The 27,701-nt window shown below is 34.6% G+C and overlaps 2 protein-coding genes across 3 annotated transcripts; one reads left to right on the forward strand and one right to left on the reverse strand.

Annotated features, from left to right (window-relative positions):
* The first annotated feature begins 1,608 nt into the window (after positions 1-1,608).
* On the forward strand, positions 1,609-5,083 carry LOC138122298 (uncharacterized). Its single transcript, XM_069036458.1, has 6 exons — positions 1,609-1,738; positions 1,821-1,948; positions 3,131-3,871; positions 3,982-4,362; positions 4,413-4,766; positions 4,821-5,083. The coding sequence occupies exons 1-6, from the start codon at positions 1,716-1,718 to the stop codon at positions 5,072-5,074; spliced, it is 1,881 nt and encodes a 626-aa protein (XP_068892559.1). The 5' UTR covers positions 1,609-1,715; the 3' UTR covers positions 5,075-5,083.
* LOC138122297 (fibrillin-1-like) lies at positions 5,075-26,024 on the reverse strand. 2 transcript variants are annotated; one of them, XM_069036456.1, is made up of 12 exons: positions 25,708-26,024; positions 19,078-19,158; positions 11,733-11,903; positions 11,307-11,681; positions 9,793-10,830; positions 6,543-9,719; positions 6,281-6,493; positions 6,113-6,233; positions 5,782-6,061; positions 5,632-5,734; positions 5,452-5,579; positions 5,075-5,400 (listed from the first exon to the last, which is right to left on the reverse strand). In XM_069036456.1, the coding sequence occupies exons 1-12, from the start codon at positions 25,763-25,765 to the stop codon at positions 5,230-5,232; spliced, it is 5,916 nt and encodes a 1,971-aa protein (XP_068892557.1). In that variant the 5' UTR covers positions 25,766-26,024; the 3' UTR covers positions 5,075-5,229. The 2 variants fall into 2 exon arrangements, with proteins under 2 accessions (XP_068892557.1, XP_068892558.1); XM_069036457.1 differs by lacking the exons at positions 11,733-11,903; positions 19,078-19,158; positions 25,708-26,024 and having other exon boundaries at positions 9,793-10,840; positions 11,307-11,445.
* Positions 26,025-27,701: the final 1,677 nt, after the last annotated feature.

Consider the following 27,701-nt stretch of genomic DNA (forward strand, 5'->3'; position numbering starts at 1 on the left):
TAATGGAAAATCAACTGGAAGGCCTTCAGTATCCGAAAAAGTTGTTGAGAATTCACAAAAACCTCACAAAGATTTTTAACAAGATTGTCTCAACAGTCGGAAGTACCTCTTAGCACTTCCCAAATGTTAAAACAAGATTGCATATGCATTTTTATAGAATAAGCAGCGTATAAGATTTTTTTCAAATGATCTCCAATGAATAATGCAAATGATTTCAAATAATTTAAGTAATCACACTTTATTGAAATCTACGTTTCTTTGTGGTAAAGTGTCGTTCCATCCGTGTGTTTGTATTAATTGGCAATAGGTATGTCAGAATCAGATCTTCAGAAAACCACAGTTTCTAACAAGGCACAAGTTTAAAAGAGTGGTTAACTGTTTCTCGTGGTCGAGTGCATGGGCCGATCTTTAACAAGACCATTAACGGTATGAGATGTAGAGATTTTGATTTTGCAACCGTTCATCACTCAACTTGATGATGAAGGTCAGTTTGAATATTTTCAACAGAATGGAGCCACGGCACACAGCAGGTGCAACGTTGATTAATTTTCAATTTTATGACTATTGTATAATATATTTAGAAATAGATACTCCCACCACGTCCTCCTGATCAATACGAAAAAGAGTAACCAAGTAGGTATATTTTCCATAAGATTTTAAGTGAACAAAAAAATCCGCTATAGGGTGATGTGGTTTTAATTATGTGTGATATCTACATATCTAATTTACATTTAGAAGCCCCTTGTTTTTAGGGACCATACCTATAATTTCATTAGGTTTTTTAAAATAGGTACCTACTTACTGTTTGTAGGTGACAAATTCTATAGCATATTGCGATATCAGAAACATTTGTGATAACCTTGTTTAAGCAAATAATGCTAGAGTAGCGTATACTTTTTGCGCTTTATTTAAAAGCAAATATTGTTGCTCTTGTAAATTTTAATAATCCTATTAATGGGATCAATTGTATTTTTCATTTTTCATTGAATAAATTATTTTTGTATTTTTTTACAGTTGGGTGATTTGTTTTGTTTAATTCGTCTTATTAATGATTAATAAAAAATAATTATCTTCCTTCATCACTGATTGTTTAAACTTATTTCCTGTTCATAACAGCAGTAGTACCTACCCTTATAGTCTATAACAGTTCTGCCATTTTGTTGTTTTTGTAGGATTTATCAAGGATTCGGTAAATGGTAAGTTAATTCTAAGATCTGTCTATTATGTTAAAACTTAAAAAATAAGAAGCCAAATAACCAAGTAGGTTATATTTTATTTGAGATAATTAAAAGAGCATTCAAATTTCTCATTTGCAATTTTCTAAAAAAGTGAATAAGAAAAGGAATAAAAGATAAATGTAATAAATAAAATAATTTTCTACAAAGTTCAAAAAATTAAATTAAAAAGTGAACTGGATGGTATGGAATAAATTTCAAATGTAAGGATAAATTCCAAAAATGTGGCTGCTTCTAAAATACGTGGACCTTAGATTACCCCTGCTACGTTCCTATATTGAGTGTTGCAGCCAAGATATTTTTAAAAGCAATAAAATAAATCAAATATTTTTATATGTAAAGATAAAATATTTTAGCCATTCCAATTTTTTATAGGAGAAACGCAAAACAATAACGACATTTTAGTTATTACTAGTTTTTCAGTGTCTCAATAAAATATCCTGTGAACGTTATAGATTTTAACAACGCTCCACGTTGCGGATGTTTTATTTTATTTATTACAAGTAAGTGAGCTTATCATGGCAAGAATGTGCTTCCTTTTCCTTTTTAATTTACAAGTTAAAATGTTATTGTAAGCTTTTTTAGTCGCAACATTAGATGCTGCGTTACTGTGAAATGTGTTCAGTTCCTATTTCTTCGAGTCAGTGCGCAACATATTAATAAGACTATGTATCGGCTAATTCAAGTTTTTGTTTATTTCCTTTGTGTAATAGGTAAGGCCCTTTAATTTTTACATATTACATAATTAGTGAAAAACAAGCAAACATTATGAAAATTTTGAAACAGGTTCTACAAACAATATACCTATGTATTAATTAAGAAAATAATAATAAATCCATACATTTAGTTTTCAATCCAATATTAGCATCAGCAAAATTAGTTTCTACCCGAATTGAGTGTTTTTAACATGTGTACTACGTAGGTAGGTACTAATTAACACAAGCAATTAAAAATGATAAAGTGGTGTTATTGCTAAAATCCATTTTTGTATCAGAACAGACACATTTTTAACAATTAATAACAATTTAAAATTATTTATAACAAATGTAGATGATTATTATTTGAAGCAATTTAAATATGCCACTATTAAGATCTATTATATGTCTATTGTCGATTAAATCACTTTGACTTTAGCGAGTACGGTGACGTTAGTGGTCCTACAGAAAGCAACACTATTCTTCTTTTTACACGTCTTTTGTAAAATATTACAAGAAACATTTATAACAGAGGAGCATAATAAAATATAGTTGTCCAAATTACTAAACACATAAATTATAAATTTACATTTTTAGTGGGTGTGATACATATCTTGAGGCTAACGGTTGCTAAAACAAATTGACTTAATGAACATTATACCCATTTATTTTAATAAAATGTACGTCCATTTACATATAAAGCATTTCATTTCTTCTTAACAGTGACGAGGAACACATGAAAATATAACTCATCTAAATTTGCAGTACTTAAAAATAATCTGATTTGAGGAATGCTATAAGTAGGCTAAACACAGCTGCATCAGTGTAGTAATTACTTAACTTTTGACTCTGATAATTGGAATGTCAGTTTTATTCACCAAACTCATATATTTCCACCAAAATATTGTTCTGAATGTGGAACGAATTTATAAATTAAATTTTGTTTTCGTAGATGATAAATCAACCAGATTGGTTGCCAAAAATGGACAAACTATTCATATGGTATTGATTTATGCAGCAGTCATGATAATGTAGGCGTCAAGTGTCTATCACATCAGAATAAATTATAAAGAAAATGTAAATTTATTAAATGTCTTGTCAAACATGTGGAGCAGTTATCTAGTAGATACTTTATTTTTATAAGCAGTCGGAATTTAACAGGATTTTAACAAAGAAATTGTTTTTTTTTACATGTTTTAGAAGTCTACTGTCTAACTCAAGACAACAGGACATCATCTGATGAAATAATATTACCATTGCAACCAGATACTAATTTAACGTTAAGTTCTATTAAGGTAGATTCGATTAGCCAACAAGGAATTACAGACAAAAAACTAATATTATCTGAAAAGCTTGAAACTCTAAGTAACACCATTGAAGACAATCCCAGGGATAGAATGAAAAAACGCAGAAGAAGACGAAGAAGAAAATATAAGACTAAAAAACACATTTTGGTTCAAGGTGAAACGACTAATTCTTCTCTTGTGGAAGAGACTACTGTAGCAGCTCAAAAAAAGAAACGAAGAAGGAACAGGAAGAAGAAAAAACAAAATCGCAATAACACTCTGGAAACTACTACAATAAGTGTAATGAGGAGTAATACTTTCGATTCAAATGAAAACCTAATGGCGAATTTAAGTAACCACAAAAATGAAACTGATGAAAAAGAAGATTTCAAAAACATCCGACTCAACGCGGACGAGATACAAGAAGAACTAAAAAAATTCTTTCAAAATAATTACACCTCAATTCATGATTACAGTGGGCTGAAGCTTGGCGAAAACTTTGTAATTTCCGATGACCATCCCAAGCGTGTGAAAAAACGTAACCGATGTAGCATAAATAACGGAGGTTGCTCCCAAATATGCAGGCTAAGAGGCAAAGTCAAGTGTTCCTGTTTAAAAGGCTACACTCTGGCAAAAAACCGCAAGAAATGCGTAGGTGAGTTGACGCAATAATTCACACAACGCCTGCCTTTAGACGTACATAAAATATTTAATTCAGCGGAAATTTGAATAATGTTAAAGTGAATGGTCGGTTCATTTTTGCAGACATTGACGAATGTCGAGTGAAAAATGGAGGCTGCAGAGAGATCTGCAAAAACACGCAAGGCGCTTTCTACTGCGACTGTCCTGCGGGACTGCGACTGTCAGAAAATTTACGATCGTGCCAAGACATTAACGAATGTCATCTTCGCAATGGTCACGGACCTTGCCAAGACACTTGTACAAACACATATGGTTCGTACATTTGTGACTGTTCACACTTGAATGGTACCCGACTGAGCACCGACAACCACTCTTGCGAAGACATCGACGAGTGTAACGAAGCAAGCCCGGGGTGCTCCCATCAATGTATTAACACTCAAGTTGGGGCGTTTTGCTCTTGTCCAGAAGGGATGGAACTAATGTCGGATTACAAAACCTGTCAAGGTGCAGTCAATTTTTTCTATTTCGCCTATCTTTATTTAATTTTTTTGCAGACGTTGATGAATGTGAAGACGTCACCGTCAAAGCGTCCTGTACACGTGGATGTGTAAACACGGTAGGGTCATATTATTGCGAAGAAGATTTCCAGAACGACGAATCTTTGCAAAAAAGAAAAATCCCCGTATGTCCTCCCTTATTTCCACCCCAGTATGGATTTATAACTTGTCTCAGAAATAATTCTTCGCCTTACGACACTTACGACAAGAACGGACGAAAGATGATAAAAAATAGTCCAGGAACCAAGTGTTATCTCGAGTGTCCTGTCGGGTTCAAGCTCGTTGGAGAAGGACGATACATTTGCGGCATTTCTGGTCAATGGATCACCAAAAAGCAAGGATTTTGCAAAAGTACTTATTTGTAACAAAATTGATTATTGTTATAATAAAATATTGTGATTGCAGAAGCACCGTACCCAAAACTGGAATGTCCGCCTGATCAAGAGTTATCTTTGGAACAAGGACAAGAATCAGTTGTTGTGACTTTTCCTCCCCCTCGAACTAACACCCGGTGGAAAATGGTTAAATCCTACCCTAGATGGGCCAAGGGTTTAAAAGGGGAATTAAGAGAAGGACGTCACAATGTACAGTTTTCTGTAACAGACCCCAGCTCAAAACTGTCATCCTCTTGCTCGTTTACCATTGTAATTAAAAAATAGTTGTCTTTATTTTTTGTTTTATTTAAAAGAATACGTATCAATATTAGTCTTACAGTGACACATTTATAAAACATCAACTATTGGCAGTTACTAAGCACAGGATATAATACGCATGACACTAATAAAACACTCAGAAATTTTTGACACAACAAAAATCAACAACATTTGTCGTACCAGTCGAAATACTTATGTTTCGTTCGCAAATGAGGAGGCAATCGACTTTCACTGTGGATCTTATGTGGCGGTATCTTGTAGCTTTGAGGCTGCATAGGTCTCGTCACCCTGACGTGTCTCCAATAACACCCAGCTTCGCTTGTAATTTGATTCTAAAATTCTTTAATCAGATTTTGTCAACACCACAAGACTCAGATACTTACGTTATAGTAATCTGGTGGTTTCGACATGTACTGGACCCCACTTGGACAAATAAGTACTGCGCGATATTTATCTGACCTCCGTTCTAAATTTGATGCTACAGAATTGGAAGGTGAAACCTCAATCTCCTCTAAAATAATTCATCTGATGAGTACCCAACTATTTGTAACAATACCTCTCACCCTTGATATCTACAGTGAAGTGGCAGAAAGCTCTATTCCCCGCTTCGTCGCTTCCCACGTAATTGACATGATGCAAACCAGGTCCAAAAGTGGTACCAGGTTCCTACAATGACTCATTACTTTTTTGTACGACAAAGAGTAAACTCGTACCCTGGATTTATACAGAGTTGAGACACCAACGTTATCTGTAAATTGCGGCTCCTTCCAAAAGACCAGTTGATTGGATGCACCCTTGGGAAGGGTGTATTCCATGTTTGTAGGACAACCCGACACTTTGGGATTTTCTATGTCTAATATGGAAATGATCAGGTTGCAAGATGTCGTATTGGAACCAAGCGAAGGGTCTTCAGCGTAAAATGTCAGTTGGGTTTTTCCAGCTGGCAGTATCGTACCCAACTGCATACCCCAGTTAGGCTCCGATTTTACATCTCTACGACATCATCACAATTAGTACAGCATACTTGTGATTCTTCAAACGTACCTCATCCAGTTAACATTTGTTTCTGGTTGGGGTATTTTGGCATACATGTGACGTTGTCCAGGGGGTAAAGTGTAAGTAATTTGACCACCACCGGGACATTTAATGTAGGTGTGCGAAACATCTGCAAACATATTTTAAATCTAAAGTAACGATTAAGTGTTCTTCTACCTCTGGTACAAATGTCGTGAATATTGGCGACTGCTTCTGCCGGTTCCCAGGTCAAATTCTCACGACAGGAAAGCACTTGATATCCCGCGCGCAGCTTGTAGCCCCTCTTGCAATATATCTGACATTTTTCACCAGAGTAGGTGTATCCGTGATTGCAGTTGCTTGGCATGAGCCATCCGTTGTGAATCGGAGCCAGTCTGGGACAAGCAGCGGCTAAAACTCTTTGATTGATACAAATCTTCAAAAACACTTGTACACTTACAGACACAGTACGATTCTGAGGATCCCCAAATTCCTGTACTCTGACAAATCCGCATGGAGTCCCCCACAAGCTTATACCCTTCGTTGCACCAAACCATACATTTTGTCCCGACCGGGACTAAGTTCCCTTTGTCAGAATCCGTGTTAATACATCTGATAATCCCTCCTTCGGGCGCGGCCGGGACTCGACAATCCGTAAAAGTGATTGCCTTGCAAGATCTTCCATCTTCCTGCAGAACGTACCCCTCGTTGCAGGCGCACTTGTAGCCGCCTCTGAAATTTTTGCAGACCACTTGACAGTTACCGTTGTTCTCCAGGCACTCATTGACGTCGACGCAAGTCTTGTTGTTGTAACCCAAGCGGAACCCGTTGGGACAGGTGCATTGGTAAGAGCCTGGCAGATTTTTGCAACCATGCGAACAACCCCCTCTGCGTATTTGGCATTCGTTGATCTCTTTGCAAATGAGTTTGTTGGGTCTGAGGATGTATCCTGAGGGACAAAAGCAATGGGCTTGTCCGTCGATAATCCCACACTTGTGGGAGCAACCGCCGTTGTTCCTGGCGCAGGGATTTTCCCGGATGCAAATTTTATCGTTGAGCTTGTACCCTGGCGGACAAGAACACTTGACGTTGCCCCTGTTGTTGATACACGTGTGTGAACAACCTCCGTTATTACTCAGACAAGGATTTAATTGGAAACAGGTTTTGTCGATTAGTTCGTACTCTGGTGGGCATTTGCAAACAACTTTTCCATTAACAGCTTCGCACACGTGGGAGCATCCTCCGTTCTTCACAGCACACGGATTTTCGCGAATGCAGGTCTTGCCGTCCAATTTGTAACCGTCTGGGCACAAGCAGTAGACCAAGTTGTCCTCGAATACGCACTCGTGGGAGCAACCCCCGTTCCTGATGGAACACAGATCCACTCTTACGCACTTTTTCCCCACCAAATTGTGAAGAGTTGGACAGGAACACTCCGCTTTGCCGTCGACGTTTGTGCATCTGTGCGAACAGCCACCGTTGTCGATGGCACAGGGATCTTCGAGAACGCAATTCTTGCCTTCCAATCGGTAACCATCCGGACACAAACAGTAAACCTCGTCATCTTCGTATCCGCACTCGTGGGAGCAACCACCATTATCGACTTCACAAGGATTCACTCTTACGCACTTCCCATCGACCAAGTTGTAATTGTCAGGACAAGAACATTTTGCCCTACCGTCAACATTTATGCACAAGTGTGCACAACCGCCGTTGTTGGTGAGGCACGGGTCATCGAGCACACAATTTTTACCTTCCAATTTGTAACCGTTGGGACACAAACAGTACACCACATCTCCTTCTTCGACACACTCGTGCGAGCATCCTCCGTTTTCTACGGAACATAAGCTAATTCGTGCGCAAGATTTTTCATCAGACAATTTAAGGTTTTTGGGACAGGAACAGACTGCCTCTCCGTTGGCGTTCTTGCAGATGTGTGAACACCCTCCGTTATTTTCTGAGCAAGGATCGACCAAAATACACTTCTTTCCGTCACCGTTCAAATAATAATTGACGGGACAAGAACAAACTGCTTCATCATCTATAAATTTGCACGTGTGGGAACAACCCCCGTTGTCGTATTGACAGAGATCTATTTTTTCGCAGTCGGTACCATCAACTAATTGATATTCTTCAGGACATGAACATTGTACTTTATTGTGAATGAAAGAACAAAGATGAGAACAGTTTCCGTTGTTTACTTCGCACGGATCTTGAACGACACAAGTTTTATTGTCTAAATTGTATCCTTCAGGACAAGAACATTCAACTTCTCCATTATCGTCAGTGTAGCATTCATGGGAACATCCACCGTTATTGACTAAACAAGGGTCGTCTTTATAGCAAATTTTGCCCTCTAAATAGTAGCGCTCCGGGCAGCTACATGATAATTCCTCATCGATGAAATTGCAGATGTGGGAACAACCTCCGTTTTCAGTAAAACAAGGATTTTTAAGGAAACAGTGAGTCTTATTGTGCAAGTCGTGAGTTTCGGGACAGGAACAAACAATTGAATGGTTAACAAAGTCGCAGACATGCGAGCAACCTCCGTTATCTTCTAAACAAAGATCGATCTCGACGCAGAGAGTCTTATTCTTCAGTTCGTACATTTCTGGACACGAACAGCTAACTTCGTCGTCGATGAACTCGCAGAAGTGAGAGCAACCACCATTGTTGATGGTGCATTTATTTATTTTGACGCAAGTCTTGCCTTGTAATTCGTAGTCTTCGGGACAACCGCAAACAGCTTCACCGTCGACGTTGTCACAAAAGTGGGAACATCCACCGTTGTCCACCTCACAAGGATCAGACTCCACGCAAGTGCGATTGTCCACGTCTAGATGGAAACCTTCACTGCAGGTGCATTGGAACGAACCAACCAAATTCGTGCAGGTGTCAGAACAATTTCCGTGGTCTATCGCGCATTCGTTAATATCGTCGCAGTGGGCTTCGTCGTGTAACAATCGAAAACCTGGTTTACAAGAACACTCGTAGCCGCCCTCGTGGTTGGTACACAGCTGCTCGCAGTAGTTGAAGTGTTTTTGCTCGCATTCGTTGATGTCAATGCAAGTTTTCTGATCTTGGTCCAGCTCGTAACCTTCCTCGCAGTAGCAACGGAAGCTGCCTATCGAGTTTTCGCAGTGTTGCGAACAAACCTCTTGGTAACATTCGTCGACGTCGCTGCAAGTTTTCTTGTTCTCGTCTAGAGCGTAGCCGGGGTCGCAAGCGCACGAGTACGAACCTTCCGAGTTGACGCAACGTTGGGCACATCCGTGCTCACCGTTGCATTCGTTAACGTCGTCACAAGTAACGTCGTTGTTGCTGCGGATGAAACCGTTGGTGCAAATGCAGCGGTAGACGTCGTCGATGATGGTGTGGCCGTGGGGACAAGTTACTTTGCTGCAGCTGTTGTTGCGGAATAGGGCGTATCCTTCAGGGCATTGGCAGCGGAATGTTCCTCGTTCGTTGATGCATTTGTAACCGCAAGGATTGGAAATGCACTCGTTGACGTCCTGGCAAGTGTTGAAGTCGGGCGGGGTTACTTCGAATCCGTCAGGACAAGTGCACTTGTAACCACCTTCTAAGTTCTCACAGCCGTGAGAACAATCAGAAGTACCAGTTTCACATTCGTTGATGTCTAACAATGAATAACAATCAAACTGTGTTGAAATTGAAAGAGCAAAAGGGTCCTTCTCAGTTGTACTACTTACCAATGCATTCTTCCTTGTCGTTCACTCGATAACCCTTAGTACATCTCCTGGAATAAAAATCTTCATCGTCTTCGTCGTCATCGTAGTCATCACTATCTTCATAATCTTCATCGTCTTCCTCGTCATCTTCGTCATAATGGTGTACAGTCGTGGGTTCTTCCTCAGTCGTTGTTACGACAGGTTCTGGTGTAGGAGTGAATCCTCTTGGTCTCGAATCCAAATTGGATTCATCAGGTGTTTCGGTAATCGCCTCAGTATATGTTTCTTCGTCGTAATCTTCGTTTTCTCGTATGGGAATATCTGTGACAACTGTAAATGTGCTAGTGGTGGTTTTTTGTGTAGTTGTTGGTGGTTCCGTGTCACGAACTGTAGGCACTTCCACAGTGGTGGTAATAAATTTGTTAGATTCTGTTAAAGTTTCTTCATCATAGTCATCATCATCTTCTTCTTCGGCGTCGTCATAATCATCATCGTCTTCGTATTCGTCATTTTCTGAATCTAACGTGACATTTGTTTCTTTATTGGTGCTGATATTACTTATCACTTCTACAACTCTTCTGTCCGCTTCCTCCTCGTTGTTCTTATCATTTTCTTTGTTAGAACCGTTTGATTTATCTTGAGTTGTATTTTTTATGGTATTATTATTAAAATCTTCATCGTCTTCATCGTTGTCCTCGAACTGCAATTCTGGAATGTTGTCGGCGCCCCCGTCTTCATCTTCAGATTTTTTTTCAGAATCAAGAGTCTTATTTTCGGTCTGTGCATCTTGTAAATTATTACCAACACTGTTTCCTTTAATCACATTTTTGTCATTCTCTTGTTCGTAATCGTCTCCATCTGAATAATCATCTTCAGTTTCGTAATCTTCTTCATCTCCATAGTCATCCTCGCCTTCGTAATCGTCATTTTCATTTTCTTCGACAGCTTGATCGGACATGATGTCCTTTCCATGTTTAACACAATAATAAGACCCTACCGTATTAACACATCCGTTAATACAACTCTCTCTGATTTTCTTGTCTTCACACTCGTCTATATCTGCAAAAAACTGTGACTTGATGTTGTTGTTCTAAAGTCAAATAAAAAAACCACCAACGTCGCATTTTCCTCGATAATTACTATCGGCAACGCTGTTTAGTGTAGAATTTGGTGAGAATTGTAATTTTGAGGTTAAGTGTCAAATTACTCAAATTTATCGGGGGTTCGTGTGAATTCTGTTCTGGGCATGCTTACGTAAAAATAATAAGAACTAATAAATAAATGAAACCTGCTAAGCAATAATAAAACAATTTGAACGAAATTCAAATAAATGTCATAATTTATAGTCACCAACATATGTAGTATGAAAAAATAACTACCTAGAATTTTTTAAATTCTAGCAATAAAGCAACAGGTGATGGTTTTTTGATTTTTTAATGGACTTTAATTATATTGCGATTTGTCTTATTCTCAAAATAAGCAAAAAACAATTCAGAAAAGACAGTGCAAGATCACTTAATAATCAAAAACTCTACCTTGACAAGTTTTCCAATCGGAACCCAATTCCCAACCCAGAGGGCAAGTGCAATACACTCTTCCGTGGGTGCTTATGCAACCATGGGAACAACCAGACTTTGAGTCTTCACATTCATCTACGTCAATACAAGAATGTCCGTTTGGAGATAGTTGGGTTCCATTTCGACAACTACAAACATACGAGCCGTACGTATTTTTACAAATGTCTTGACAGGGCCCGTGACCATTCCTCAACAAGCACTCGTTGATGTCTGCGCAAGTTTTTCCGTCCGGTAACAACTTGAAACCTTCCGGACAAACGCACTTGAAGGATCCAGGAAGGTTTACGCAATTCTTGTCGCATCCGCTTGTGCCCAGTCGACATTCATTGATGTCTGAAGACAAGGACATGACCGCTTGGCAATTGAGCGCGTTCTTTCACTTACCCACGCACTTCTTGTTACGCATAACAAACCCAGGAAAGCATTTGCAAATGGGTTTGTTGTTTTTCATGATACAGTTTTGTTCGCATTTCGCTTTAATTTCGGGTGGACACTTTTTCAGATGAAGTAATTGTGAAGGTGTTGCGTTTGGGTTGTCATCTTGTGAGTACGCCTCTGCAACGTATAAAACACTTAATTACGACATCTTAGTGGCAGTTGACGATATATTTTTTAATACAATGAACGATAACTGTCAGAATAGTCGGTTTTCGGCGATGTCTATATTCACATCGCCAAATTAGGGAATATCCGAGATTTATAAATCAAAACGGAATGGCGGCGGTGCGTTTTATTCGGTTTTTCCTGCTTCTCACAAAATGTAAATCGCTTGAAAAAGAAAATGTGCGCTACGTAAGGTTTGGTTATCTCATCAAGAGAAGAACATATGTAGCAACTCTGGACAATCACTTCTGAATAAATTATGACAAATCCCACGTATATCATGCCAATGACATTTTTATGCTAACATTGCCGTATTTCAAAACGGTCACTCTGTACTTGAATGAATCAGTTACATTTGCCAGTTTTTTTGTGAGTTACACCCACACCCCGCAATTTCACAACTTTCCTACAATTAGATGCACCATTACATGGTATCACGTTACAAAGTCTTGTGCTGTAACGTGTTTAACGTAAGTGCAACCTACGTTTTAGATAAATCCTGGAAATATATGTGTTTTATTGTGAGGCTTATACAAATGCGGTTGTTAAAATACAAGATGCATGAATTTGCTGCTTGGGAAAAGTTACAGCGTTATTTTCTAGCAGCTTTGGTATTTTTATTGTTTTGGGTAGGTTGAGATTTATTGTCGTATCTAATTAGCGTCCTGTTTAAGACCGTTTGACGAAAAGAGTCTCATTGATCGCTGCATTTGAAGAGTGCTAACTATTGCTTCAAACGTCCATTTTCATCAAATTTTAGATGTGACAGGGTTTGCAAAATGTTCGATCACGCCTTGTTTGGATTATTCGGGTGTAGCGTTCGCCATTCTCGCGAATAGATCTAAATTTAGTGCTTTACGACAACCCAGTGGGTGTCCTGTCATATTTATAATTTAATTCACTAGGTACTGATTGTGAGGTATCGCAAAATTTTACCATAACTTCCTCGTATAAAATTTCATTGGAAAATGTACCTACATAATCGAAACCAATTGTTTTGGAGTTATCGTTTTTCAAAGAAGAAGAAAAATGGATCGATTTTTATTAAACATTTGAAATAGTGTGCGTTCGTCAAGTTCGGAATAAATTCGATAAAACTGTAAGTACCGTGTGAGCAACAAGTATTAGGCATTCACGATCTTTTTGAGACCGAGTTGGCTATGATTTTTTCTTTTCATGTTGGACTTACTGACTCAGTAATGCAACGGATGCAATTTTTTTTGTGTCAGTGTCTGTTCGACATTTTCTTGCCACCGCATTGACAGATTTATTAATTTAATATTCGTAAGGAACGAAATGATTTATTAAATGTGTAAAAATAATTTAAATTTCCGTCAAAGGAACAGTCAAAATTGCCAAAATAGTTTTATTACAATAAAAAATTCTATTAAACGATTTCATTTAATTTAAGAAGAACAGACCAGATTTAAGAGATCCGGCACCAAGGTACCTATTCAAAAAATATAACCCTAAACCGAAAACAACCTAACCTAACACAAAAAGTGTCAATTTCCTTTAGGGAATTTAGTTATCACCGAGGTATTGCCAACAAAATCACTAGCCAACTCGGTCCCAAAAAGATCGTGAATGGCTTATACTGATTGAGTTGGCAATAAATTCTGGTGATTTTTGGTGACTTTTATGTCATGTTCCAACGAGAAAACCATTTTATTAATAAAAGATTACAAAAACCAAGACGTTTAAATTTGAAATGTATACCAGGTGTCAAAATTGTCAATAAAACAAACCGAAGTAGGTACAATTCACAGTCTTGAAAATTTTATGTAATTTTTTTTTTTGCCAACTGTAACAGTTATTGTTGCTCACCCTGTATTAATTTCTGAGAAAAATCCTTGAACAGGTCAATTTTGTTTTAAAAAAATACATATTGTTCAGTACTTTGCTTATATTGACAGCTTATCATCTCTTAATAAGACGTCATCCATAATTTTTTTAAATGACAACCCCCATTTTTTCTTATTTTTCTGGTACGCCTTCGTACTAGCTAAACGATCAATGAAAAAAATTGACACCTTACATAACAATTTTTTTGAGAAAATGACAAATTTTACTTCAAAAAATTTAATTTAATTTTTAACTTATTTTTTTTTTTCAATTGATTTAGTTACAAAGGAAGGTTTATTTTAATCGACCAAACAATTTAGAACGGTAGAGAATTCGCACTGAAACGGAACAAATAAGCCCTCACATTATTGAGCGCAGTGTACAAAGTGTCGGTTAGTGCCAAATAGCTGGCGGGAGGCAATTTCAACATTTGCGCTAAATTTTATTGTTAACCTGAGATGTTTGTTTGATTTTGTTTGAGGTCAATTACAACTTTTACATTAAAAATTAAGTTAAATTTTTTAAGTAAAATTTGTCATTTTCTCAAAAAAATTGTTATGTAAGGTATCAATTTTTTTCATTAGTCGTTTAAGTACTAAGAAGGTCTACCAGAAAAAGATGAAAAAAGTGAGGGTTGTCATTCAAAAAAAATTAATGATGACGTCATGATTAGGAGACGACAAGCTGTCAACTTAAATAACGTACTGTACAACATGCACTTTTTAAAAACAAAGTTGACCTCTTCGAGGATTTTTCTGGAAGAAATTAATATAGTCGTTTTCAATGACATCCGTGCTGTCAATATGTAAGTATGTTGGCATCACGTGCTGTTTCAGTTTAGTAATTTTGAGTTTCATAATTTGGCAATTTACCTTGACGCGGCAAATTGACAAATTCAAATTATTTTCTATCATTTTCAACAAAACAAAGAAAATATGTATGTCATTCGGATTCCGAGGGTGACTTACCTAGCTTAACCATGTTTTATACCAGTTGAAGATTGATTTCTTGTTTGTTGTTGATGTTTCACCAAATATAAATTTTCTTTTATCATAACCTTAAATTCTTGTTTGACATTTTTTTAACTAGGATTTGCTCATACTCTGAATACTGGTTATGAATTTTTGTGTACAATCTGCACCAACATATTAAAAATGACACTGACAGCACGGATGTCGTTGAAAACGACTATAGTTGAATTTTTTTAATAAACAATTGTCAAAACGTTGTCTTGTTGGTGTGAGCCAAACTGTGATTTTCATGATAATACGCTTGGTCACATTGAGTGTCAACATTTTTTTTATGTAACTGGGCCTGCGCCCTAACGAGCGAGAGTTTATTTCAAATTCGAAAAAGTTTCTCCTGATTTCTCATTAAATTTGTTTTGAAAATGAATTCACGGAAGAAAGGTACGGGAAGTGAACCTTAACCATGATTTGGTGTCAAATTTTTATACAGCTGGTCCATATGTCCAAATTTTAGGGTGGTACAGTATGGTTTTTTACTTCATTTTGACACTGACAATTGTTTATAAAAAAATTTTGACTATATATGTACGGGGTGATCAAATAGGACTGTTTAAGTTGGTAACACTGAATTGTATTTTAAATCGTATAACAGGAGTAACTTTCGGTTGTTGATGGCTTGTCGTTGTTAATGCTATACCTACATCAGATATTTGTCAAATAAACCAACAAAACATATCCGGTTGCAGTGTTATAAATAACCGAATTAAAAAATTTTCTTAATTGTACTGCCAACTTAAACAGTCCTTCTTGATCACCCGGTACTTATAAGGCATTCACGATCTTTTTGGGACCGAGTTGGCTATGACCATATAGTGATTTTGTTGGCAGGACCTCGGTAATAACTAAATTCCCTAAAGGAAATTGACACTTTTTGTGTTAGGTTAGGTTGTTTTCAGTTTAGGGTTATATTTTCTGAATAGGTACATTGTTGCCGGATCTCTTAAATCTGATCTGTCCTTTTTAAATTAAATTAAATCGTTTAATAGAAATTTTTTATCGTATAAAATTATTTTGGCAATTTTGACTGTTCCTTTGACGGAAATTTAAATTATTTTTACATACTTCATTTAGTTTCTTACGAATATTAAAATAATAAATCTGGCAATCCGGTGGCAAGAAAATGTCGAACAGACACTGACAGAAAAAAAAAATTGCATCCGTTGCATCACTGTGTCAGTTAGTCCAACATGAAAAGAAAAAATCATAGCCAACTCGGTCCCAAAAAAATCGTGAATGCCTAATACAATTGTATCGAATTTATTCCGAACTTTACGAACGCACTGTATGTATTAGGTAAATAATCATCAGATTAAAGAAAAAAATAGTGGTATGCTAATTAGAGTGAACGACAAAAATGAAAATGCTCAATTATGATGAAAATTAAAAATATAAAAATGTTAACAAGAACTATGTATTAGGATCTACTTCTGATACATTCTTCATTAACTTGACAAAGTAGATCAGCATTGAGACTGTCTTTCCATTTCTTTACCAATATGGGACGTCTTAGTACCTTTATCGTAAGGTCTTCTTTATCATGAGCTTCATTATTTTTTAAAGAAGTCTGAAATTACTCATCAAAAAGCATTTGACATGAACATGAAACACCCTCTTTTACAACAATAAACGAATATCCGGGTTGTTAAAATGTCCTTTTCCATGTTAGTGTCAATACTATCAACAACCAGGAAGGTTATACGTATAAACTAAAAAATTAGCTGCTGGATGCATATTTAAAAGGTGAAATCACCCATTATGATTAAATATCCAGTAGCTGCCGCCTCATAGAAAACAGGCACGTCCCGATAGTAAAAGAGGCTCCAAGATTACTAAAATAAATTTTCCTGTAGCTCACATAACCAAATTATAAAGTTTTCAATTTCACCAATCCCAGAAGCTCGTCCTCAAGTTCTACTAAAAAATCAGACAGGTTGCTAGACAGCAAAAATTATTATTGATATCGCAACAATCAACGAAAAGTTTACTTGGAATTTTGAGAATAGAGAACTTCTAAACCCCGGTAACGCAAAATTGTGGTCATCTTACCTTGATGGTGCTGACTGGTCAAGTTTAGGATGTCTTTTCTCGATTATCGCTTGAGATAGAACTTTTTTTCTTTAAATATCAGATTATCACATTTACCCAAATACTCCCTTTTTCTCTGGGGAGGCAGTTCTGGGATACAGGGTATCTAAATGATTGACGGGTCAAGCCAGCTTTGGAAAAAATATTATTGTGCCGCCTTTTTGAAACAGATGCTCAATTTTAATTTATTATTAACTGTCACTTTTGACATTAATGGCGCTATATTCGGGCTTTTAATCCAGTTTTCGTTCCTTGCTTATATTCGTTCTATCACAGTTAATAAACACCAAAATTTTCTATTTTTCAATACAAATTGCAAATACATTCGGTTTTAGAGCTAAACAAAATTTGTGAGGGTAGGATTTAACTAACAACCTAACCTGAAAATGTGACATTTAAAATTTGTCGTATTTATTCTACAGGGTTATTCTAAATGATTGTAGTCGAAGTAGGCGTGAAAACTGAATGTAAAATTTATGGTTGCCGCTCCACATAAAAAAACATCAAAATGATGTGAATAAGTGAGTACACACCGTTCACACACGGGAGTTAAATTGGGTGCAAAACAACTCAATATTTCTGGATTCAATCGTTAATTTAACAAAAATAAATAAAAATCTCGTCACCGCACTTTTCACCTAAAAAAATGACAGTGACAGCGACAAAACTGACAGTTCACATGAAAGCGGCAAATATGTAATAACATGGGCATGGCCTACTTCCACTACAATCATTTGGAATAACCCTGTAGGTACATACAGGCTGTTTCCTAAAAAACGCCGAGAGCCGTATCTCCGTTATGTATTGTCCGGTTTTAATAAACAAAAGAAGCAATACAATGGTTAAAAAAATACTAAAAAACGGCTTTGTTTTTTATTTTTTTCAACATTAACTGTTATATCAAATAAGTGTCACTTTTTTTTTTAATGGAAACATACAAGGTGACTGACGAAAATCCTTTGATGCTGTATCTTGCTTATTTTTTATCCGATTTGAATAAATGACACATCAAATGAAATAATTTTGAAAACACTTCAATACCAACTAAATAAAAAAATTCTTGCGTCCAGTTTTTGACAGATGAACATCAGCTTCTTTTTTTCAAATAGCACTGTACATTTTTTTTTATTCAGTATTGTAGAGATTTGTCTTCTGAATATAAAAATGCAAAAGAACTATACACTGTACCTATTCATTTAACAAAAGTCAAGAAATTAAAGAGTACCTAAATGTACAAAATTAAAAATCAAGTTACCAAAATAAACAAGAGAGAAGTTTGTTCTAAATGCTCGAAATGACTAAGTAAGCTCTGAATATTCATTTGTCAAAACAGTTTGATAATAATGTTGCTGTGGAAGAAAATTTCCAAAGACGGTTTAGTGTTAACGTGTGGTGTGGCATTTTTGGAGATAGAATGGACTAGTGGGTCCCTTTTTTATTGATAGCAGTCTCAATCAAAAAATAATATCATATTATTTATTATCAAACGAAATATGCAACTTTCTGGATGAGATACCATTAGCAGTGTTGAAATTTTTTACTGAATGCAAAGGTGGGCATTTCTAGAAGGTATCCACAGTGTCTGCAACAGCATTGAGGAAATTTTGGGCAACTAGAATATATTTTGTATTGTTGATTAGGTACTTGATTTTTGATTTTCAATTTTTTTCAGTTAAAATACATTTTTTGTTTTTTCTTTTAATGTACGAATATTTAGAAGAACATTCTTTATAAGAACGAATAAAAAATATATAGTGTAATTTGAAAAAAAAAAAAAAAGTTGGTTATCGTCTGTCAAAAAATAGACAGGATAGTAATGAAGTGTTTTTCGAACTACATATTTCATTTGATGTGTCATTTATTCAAATCGGATAAAGAATAAGTAAGATACAGCGTCAAAGGTTTTTCGTCAGTCAACCTGTATATTTATTTATATTCTGGAAGAGAATTTTTTTCTGATTTCAATGATGTCTAACACGTTGACTTTTGTGCAATAAAAATTCATTTATTTGAAAACCTGTGGTTGAAGATAATAAAAATTGGCCAATATTAAACATCGGAACTTTATAAAATTTACAAAAATGCGAAAAATATGATTCGTAAAATAATAAACTATTTTTTTCCTAAAACTAATTAAATAAAATTACGTCTTCTTATTTGCAACTTACCTCCTTTCAGATATGCGGAGCTTGATTTATGGGTATGTTCTTTATGCGGTGATAAATTTTTACAGCTACAATAGTGACAACCTGAAAAAAGTGACTTTGTTGTAGGTATGTAGGTATACATATAACAATAAATAACGTTACACATTTGACACGATAAAATAAGAATGAGACACGACTGTTAAATTTATTTCAATCTCATTTCAATGTTACCTATATATTTTAAGTCACATACCATTGCCCAAACATAGTGAACAGTTCCAGAAGTCTTTGTGAAGCCGTCACCATTAGCATCTTAATAGGTATTATCTTTTTATCTACTTGCGCAAGTAATTTCACAGTTATCTAGTGACAGTCGGTGCATAAAAGCATTTTCCGTTGACCGCTTGTTAATTTCAATATTAATGAATAATTTTGTCTAAAATAGTATTAATGGACCTCATTAATACACTATTTTTCATTAATTAACGATTCTTGCGATTTTGACGTTTTAATGATATTTTGATGTATAAACAACCTCGAACATGCATTGTTTGCACTTACAGTTGGCTTCAAAAAAAACGGGAAATGAAATTTGAGCTAATGTGAAATGGAAATTTAATTTGTCAATTTGTGTTTGTTTGACAGTAGTATTTCTGACACATAAGTGCAGTTTTTTAACCTAAATTCTAAAAAGCCGTTTCAAACTATAAAAATTTAATAAAATCTGACAGAACTTTTTCTGACAGTTCCCGTTTTTTTTGAAGCCAACCGTACCAACACTGCAGGAGGTAGCGCAGCAGGGTTTTCTATATTTTATAGCTCTATAACTGCACAATTACGAATTCACTTTTTCAAAAGCCGACTTTTTTGGTTATAATTCGCATGTCATATTTTTCAAAGGTAACTAGGTTTTCTTAGCAACCGTGATTTTTACGTGAAATTGAATGTAAATGGAGTTGACGTCTTCTGACGTTCTTTGTGGAAAAGTGAATAGAAAGTGTTGAAAAATTTAAAAATGGCCTACCCTGAGGACAAAAAAAGGATGAAGGTATTTTATAAGGTCTCATCTTTATCGAAAAAGATGAAATTGGTTTTGATTTGGCTTTAATTTGAAATTTTGTCACAAAAAAAAAGTTTGCGGTCAACTATTAAAGCATTCTATTTAATGCAATATTAATTATTTAATTTAAAAAATGTAAGGTGTGTAAAATAAGTTAAAAATAACGCTGTCTTTTTTTGATGGGTATTTTCAATGCCTCGGGAGCTTCCCATCATTCTTTTTGTTACTGATTTTATAAATAGAAGAAGATTTATGTGTTGTAAGGGTTTTAAAACAAATCACAGTCTCGAAGATTAAGTTACGCCAGATAATGAAGTAATAAAATGATCTTTTCAGTAAGAGTTGTTTACTGCATGCATGTTAACGGTTTTAAATAAAACTCGATGCATGACATTTAAGTAGGAGTAATTACAAGTATCTCCTAGTAATTAGAAGTAATTGTGGTGGATTGAAATCACCTACTGACGAGTGCTGTTGTCAATTTCTAAATCACTGGTTAATAACATATTATACTAACACAGAGACAACTAAATTAGAACAGCAAAAACGCATATTGCAAATTGGTTTTGAATCACAGCCGTGAACTTTATGCGACATCTATTAAGGGGTTAATCGCTTCTTTTCTGTTTATTATAGCAGTGATTTAGCAGATTTATAAGCTTGATTTGTCAATGTCCTAAAAATTACGATAAAAAGCGTTATGGCGTCTACTTTGTCATTTTGCACACGAATGAACATAATGTAATCTGACGAGCGATGTTAATTTACAATCTAAATTTATCACTTTTTACAACGTAAATAGGCATTAAATTGTATTAATAAAAAGGTGTTCTTACATATTGCTAAAAATAGTTTTGCAAATAATGACAGTTTTTGTGTGACCACAAGATTCAAATAACGGAAAGGAAATCGAAATACGAGGCTGGTGCATCATTTATTGTTCCATCATACAGAAGGTTCATAACCGAGAAATTGTTTGTTAAAAAATGAAAAGAGCATTTTTGTGGTGCCCATTTCCGAACGATAAAGCAGCGATGACGGAGATGTGTGGCTTCAAGTACAAACGAAAAAAAATTCATCTAAAGCCGTAAAAATAATTCTGCACCATTGTGTATTAGTGTCTCAACTAGGTTGAGAATAAAATTGTTTCGATATTGATAGTTTTTTGCTTCTAGTCAGACACAATTAATAATGAACCACCCTCGTATGCTTGCGTTAGTGAAGAAGTAAAAAAATATTAAAAAAAAAAAAATCATTTTCAAACTCCATAACCACAACTTGGGTAATTTTGGAATCAACTTTTTGAGTTGTTTTTAACTCGATATAAAACTCCCCACAACTTGGATAAAATGGAAATCAATCTTTAGAAGATGTTTTTGATTCTAGTTGTCAATACTGTGATTTGGTTTCTTCTTCAATGCTATATTTTAATATTGAGAAAACAAGTGAAAATCATCAAATGAGAGTGTTTTCGGAACAACTGGTAAGTAAATGTTATTATTTTGCATGAAAATTATATAAGTAACATTTTTAACACGGAAATCAGAGTAAACCCTAAATACACAATTTTCAGCAATATCATATTCCCTGATTGGATTAATAACGAAACCCCGTATTTTCATCTGAACGATTTTTTTCCAAAATACCTAATTACTTTTTATGCAGTTTTACCGTGACAGAGCTGTAAAATCACTTGTCACTGTTTTGAGAAAACTTTTTCTGAGATATCCGTCCAAATAAAACAGGCAGCTGGCTTATACATTGCATAAGATTTCTAGATGCTTTTTTTCTCAAATAATTAACTTTTTGGACTTTGTGTATTCAGGAATTTGAGCGAATCAATTAAAATTATATTGAAAAATAAGTGTCAACACTGTCAACATTCTATTTAGTAGTAACATAAGTAAAAGCGTATTGACTACCAATTTTTAAATGTTTTCTGATAAACAAAACTGTCTAGTCATAACATATTTTAATTTGCGCAAAAAAATACAGTGTGGAATAATATAAATTAATAAAAAACAAACACTTTTAATAAATAAATCTAAAAGCTTATCCCCTTAGATATTTAATCATTCAAACAACAATGATTTACATCTAGTTACCTTTGCATTACCCTTGTAAAAATACGAAATGCCGCTCTACAAAAAAAAGAAAGCCTAACCTCAAAATATATATCCAAATTCCAAATGTGATTTATTGCGAGGGGATGATATGAATGCAAAGTTGAGATTAAAAAAAGTTGAAATTAAAAAGGAGCTAACAAAAGCAAGTCACAGCTAGTGTTGAAAGTGGCCACCAACGTTTGTTAATTCAATTTAGTATGTAAATTGTAACAATTGTCAATTCGATTGATGACATTTATTGACAGAACTAATAGTTCGGCACTTCGAAAAAAAAGTAGAGCGGCACAGGAAAATTTACATGTGCAAAAATTCCAAAGGTAACTAGATGTAAATCATTTTATTCTACACTGTATTTGAAATATAAAATTGGTCTCTACATCTTGTGTTGTTAGAAAGGTCAAAATAAATTTTATGCTACTCAGGAAAAATAAAGCACCTAGGATTACATTTTTTGACAGTGTGATTTGTAGCGACAAACATTGAGGAAAAAATAGACTGGATCTTTTCTTGTAAGCTGTTTGTATAAATAACAAGCTTTTTAAATGCTTGTAAGAAGCCGTGGAAACAAACCTACATACTAATAAATAACAATCTAAAGACATTATTTTTCAACTTTTTTTAAACAAGTAAACTTTTTTTTTCTTTTTTTTAGTTCTTTTGATATTAACAAACCTGCACCAGTTCCTGAAAAACCATAATATTAGAAATAGTTTTCTTTTTAATAAAGGTTTTAAAGTTCATTGAAAAATTACACTTTCATACACAAATGCTTGATAATTTTGTCTACATTATTAAAATGCCATATTGGTAATGCTGATTTTTTGCAATGCCTTATTTCTCTAATCTTATAATCTTATGTAGTTTAGAGCACATTCAAATTAACTTGCAAAAGCATATTTTAATTTTTTTTTTTTTTATTAATGTATCGGGTGTTTTTTTAAATTTCACCTCATAGTAGATGTTGAAAAGTCGATTGTGAACGCACCGCTTGTGTAAAACGTAAGATTTAAACAGCTGATCCGTGATCCGTAACCTGTATAGTGCGTTCACAATGGACTCTTCAACCCCTACTATGAGGTGAAATTTAAAAAACACCCGATATTTAAGTGCATAAGTAATTAATGTTAATATAATGTTTATGTATTTACATATTTGAAGAAGAGAATTGTTAGTTGTTTTGAGTTACAATTAATTATATTTTTGATATTATGTAATTTGATTCGCCGCAGTTTCATTTGCTTGACCTTTTGCAATGAATCATTCATTACAAGATGACAGTCCATCACGTTACTAATATTATTTTGGCGAAGTCTGCTCAGCCAATAAATTCATACTATGTAATTATTCAATGACGTACCTACCGAAGTTCTAAAAGACAAATATATTTTAAAATAACCAAACTCACCCTAATTGGTTACCTAAATATTAATTAAACAACTTCAATTTCTGATAATGCTGCTTCAAGTCCAAAATTATGGATCTTACATTATTTCAATCTTCTTTAATCACGTATTTACATTATACATTAATCTAAATACGATTTAACTCAAACGAAAATTATTTTCATTAAAAAGAGTTCAACAGAACAATTCAATTTGTAATGACCAATCATAATGAATAAAGGACGAGAGACTCTTAGACAATTTAAAAAAGACACTGAACAGTTGTCTAAGGGCTCTTCAATTTTTTGTAACATACGTAACGAAGACGAGCTGATTGTATACCTACATACATGAGAAGGTACTCAGTTTTATAACCACTAAGTATATCATTTTGAAAAATGAAAATGAAAAAAATATTTTCAGAAATTGTTCATATTTTCAACATACGTATTTTAGAATACATCAAATCAAATCAAATATCTGAAATTATTGACAAAGTGTGCTATTAATTTGAAGTTCTAATTTTTCACCTCAATCGAGGGAATAATTTACAATATACTCGTACCTAAATTTGTTTTTATTTTTACAAATTCCTAGCATCATCACATTTCATGCACTTGCATGCACTGATAATTATTGTGGCTGAAAAAGTGGATTTATTCTAGTCATGACTGACTGTTATTGTCGAGTGATTTATTTTGGCACCTATAAATTTATTTTAAGATATATGTGGTGGCACTAATATGACATTTGCAAATGCTATCCTTCTTCCGCCAATGATAGATGACAGATAAATTGAATAAATCTAATAGGCTTAAATCAACACGTTAGTTACTTAAAATATCTCTCCTATTTTCATTGATCCCCTAAAGCATTATAATGCCGTCCTCTTAACTAACATAAACTATTGGATTAACTTGACATCTCTGATTTAAAATAGATCTTAATAGAAAAATAAAGAATTGCAGTCAACATTAGAACATTTTTACTTTATTAATAGTCTTCAAAATGTACAAGAAGTGTTTTTTCACAGAAAATGCCAAAAGCCCAACCCTTCCGGAATGTTGTAAAAGTTTCACGATGTTGCAGTCTATTTGAAAACGGATGTGGTATGGTGTAAATAATGTTTAACAAAATTTATGCAACAAACAGTAAAAGTTTACTGCAGTGTACAAAGGAGATAAGTACCTACGACAATCACCACCTCCCCGAACAAATAAAACATTTTATTTTTGATTTGTCGAGTTATTGAATCGGAAATTTAGTAACCCACGAATTTGTGTAATAATCGGTTTATTAACCAAAAAATAACAAAAAGCAGAGACAGCTGTTGAAAAATATGACCTATTAAACGTGGTACGCTTCATTTATCTATTTTTATACCTTATTATTTCCAATTTAAATGTGACAAATAAATAAAAAGCGTGAAAACTTTACATCGGATCTGATCGAGAATAATTGCTATTGTCACAGCAATTACAGAAAAAATACTTTGGTTCCGACAGTGAAAGGTGATGGTCACTTAGGAATCATGCTGCATCTCCCGTGACTAATGGAATTAGCTGCTTTTCTTAAAGTGATCTTTGAAAGTGATATTTTCTAGCAACGGATAATGTTGGCTCATTATACTTAAAACCTAAATACGGAAGCTTTTTTTTTATTTAAATCATTCAATTATTTGAATCCAAAACGTGGTTTTGCGGTGGATTTATACTGTTATCATGAGAACTTTCATCTTCTGGTTTACTGACCTCTGTTTACTTTATTAATTTATGGTACCTGCTTTGTATGATACAATGATGAGTTTATGTTATTGGCGCATCTGCAAAAACTATACCAATGACTCACCGCAATCTTGCGCGATCGTATATTAACATAACGAAATTCTTCTAAGAAAAATTGTAGATTAACTATATTAATAAGTAAGAGACACATTTCGAGGCAACTTCGTTCAAAAATCATTTGGTAAATGGTATAATGTGTGACAATTAAAAATCCATCTGAATTGATTGTGACGAAGCGAAGTGTGTTAATTTTTTGGTACATATTTATTGAAATAGAAAATTAAAAAAAAAAAACTTACAGAAGATGATCAAAATTCCGACGAAACTGAAGCACCATTTGCAATCAAAAATTCTCATCCTGCACTATTTTTGTGAAAACTGAACATTTGTTAAGTCGCTGGAATCACCGGCGCCAACTTTCAGGATCTTCGGTATAACCTGAACCGTCTGTGCATCCCACAACCAAACTACTGAACGACTAGGAGGTCCAATTCTATCATTGAACACTATACAGAATGTTCTGTCGGCGTTGCAACGTATCGACATGATTTTAAATCTTATTTCACGATGAAATGTGATCGTCAGGCTGTGTAGAATTGTTGCACAAGAATATCGTTTCTTTTTGTGTGCCAATGAAAAGAATGATAATGCATAAGTGTACGGTAATAACAATTTGTTAGAGCATTGGTTGTATCGATTGTCGAGCATTTTGCATATCATGTATTATTTAAATTTATTGTGTGGGCTATCGCCGTCGTTGAGCTATTATAGATTGAGGCTATTTCGATTGCACTTTAAAGTATGAACCGTTAATCGTCGCCGGTGATACCATACAAAGTATTGTTTCTTTGCTTTGTTGTCTTCTCTTTATTATGTAATGAATACCTAATTAATAAATAGATTTCTACTTTTTTTGGTTACAGTTTTGAAAATTAGGAATTTTAAATAATTTTACTTGTTGCGTTTTTTTTTATATTGACGAAAGCATCTTCAAGGTTGTTGAATTGAAAAAAAAACATTTACATTGTGGTTTTTCCATTTTAATTTTCAACTTACGATACCAGAAATATACAAGATCTGTTAAAATAATTTACTTTTACTTTATCCACAAACACAAACATTTTAGGGTACAGATGATATACAGTGTGGAAACTTTAACTGGAATAAAATTCTTAACTTGGACATAGGTGATATTTGTACAAAATCCCGAAACAGGTCGATTTTTATTTTTCCTTGCCCACATTTTGGCGTATTTGGTTTTTGCAAATCTGTTCCCGGAAGCTCGCAAACACCCCTAACTTTTTTTTCCAAATGGAAGGGTATGCCAAGTGATACCTCGTTTGGAAGCCCACTTCGCAAAGATTACAATGCACTATTTGTTTCCTGAATATTTTCAAAACCTACGTGCTAAAAAATTAAAAAAAAAAATGCAACAAATGTTCAAAATGGGCACAGTTTGTTTCTTGGCCAATTGCAGATCGATAGTAACATGCATCTCTTACGTTTTATAACATTTCCGGTGTGATTTGCCTAATTTCATGCCTAAAACCGAACAGTATTGAAGATCTTAGGCAACGTATTAGGAGTAGAGATGAAATTAGGCAAATCACACCGGGAATGTTACAAAACGCAAGGGATGCATGTTACTACCGCTTTGCAATTTGTCAAGAAAGAAATGGTGCCCATTTTGAGCATTTGTTGCATTAAATAGAATTCAATTTATAAAATTGGATTTATTATTTTAGCACGTCGGCTTTGAAAATATTCAGGAAATAAAAAAGTTACGGGTGGTTGCGAGCTTCCGAGAGCAGATATGCAAAAACTATATGCGCCAAAATGTGGGCAAGAAAAAACAAAAATCGACCTGTTTCGGGATTTTTTACAAAAACCGTCTATGTCCAAGTTATGAATTTTATTCCAGTTAAATTTTCCACACTGTATAAATCCCTGCACTGAGTTATCTTATGTGTCTAAAACATTATTATTATTTAAAAAAGTGCTTTGTGAAAGAAGTCACAGCAATTTATTGATTATTACAATGTTGATTTATTTTTATTGTTTCCACATTTTAACATTTTTAACATTTTGACAAGCAAAACCAATTCTTTCCTTTATTCAATTTCAAGTGTAATCATTACCATTATTAAGCAGATTTGTAAATCACACGTTTTCTAAAGGAGTACGTACTGATTGCTGATGTCTTCCTAAATTATTATAATTACAATGAAACTTCCCTATACAGACACCCACGGGGAATGAAATATTGTCCGCTATACAGAAGTCTCCGCTTTTG

Source organism: Tenebrio molitor, chromosome 1 (genome assembly GCF_963966145.1).
Source record: "Tenebrio molitor chromosome 1, icTenMoli1.1, whole genome shotgun sequence".
NCBI classification, from domain to species: Eukaryota; Metazoa; Arthropoda; class Insecta; order Coleoptera; family Tenebrionidae; genus Tenebrio; species Tenebrio molitor.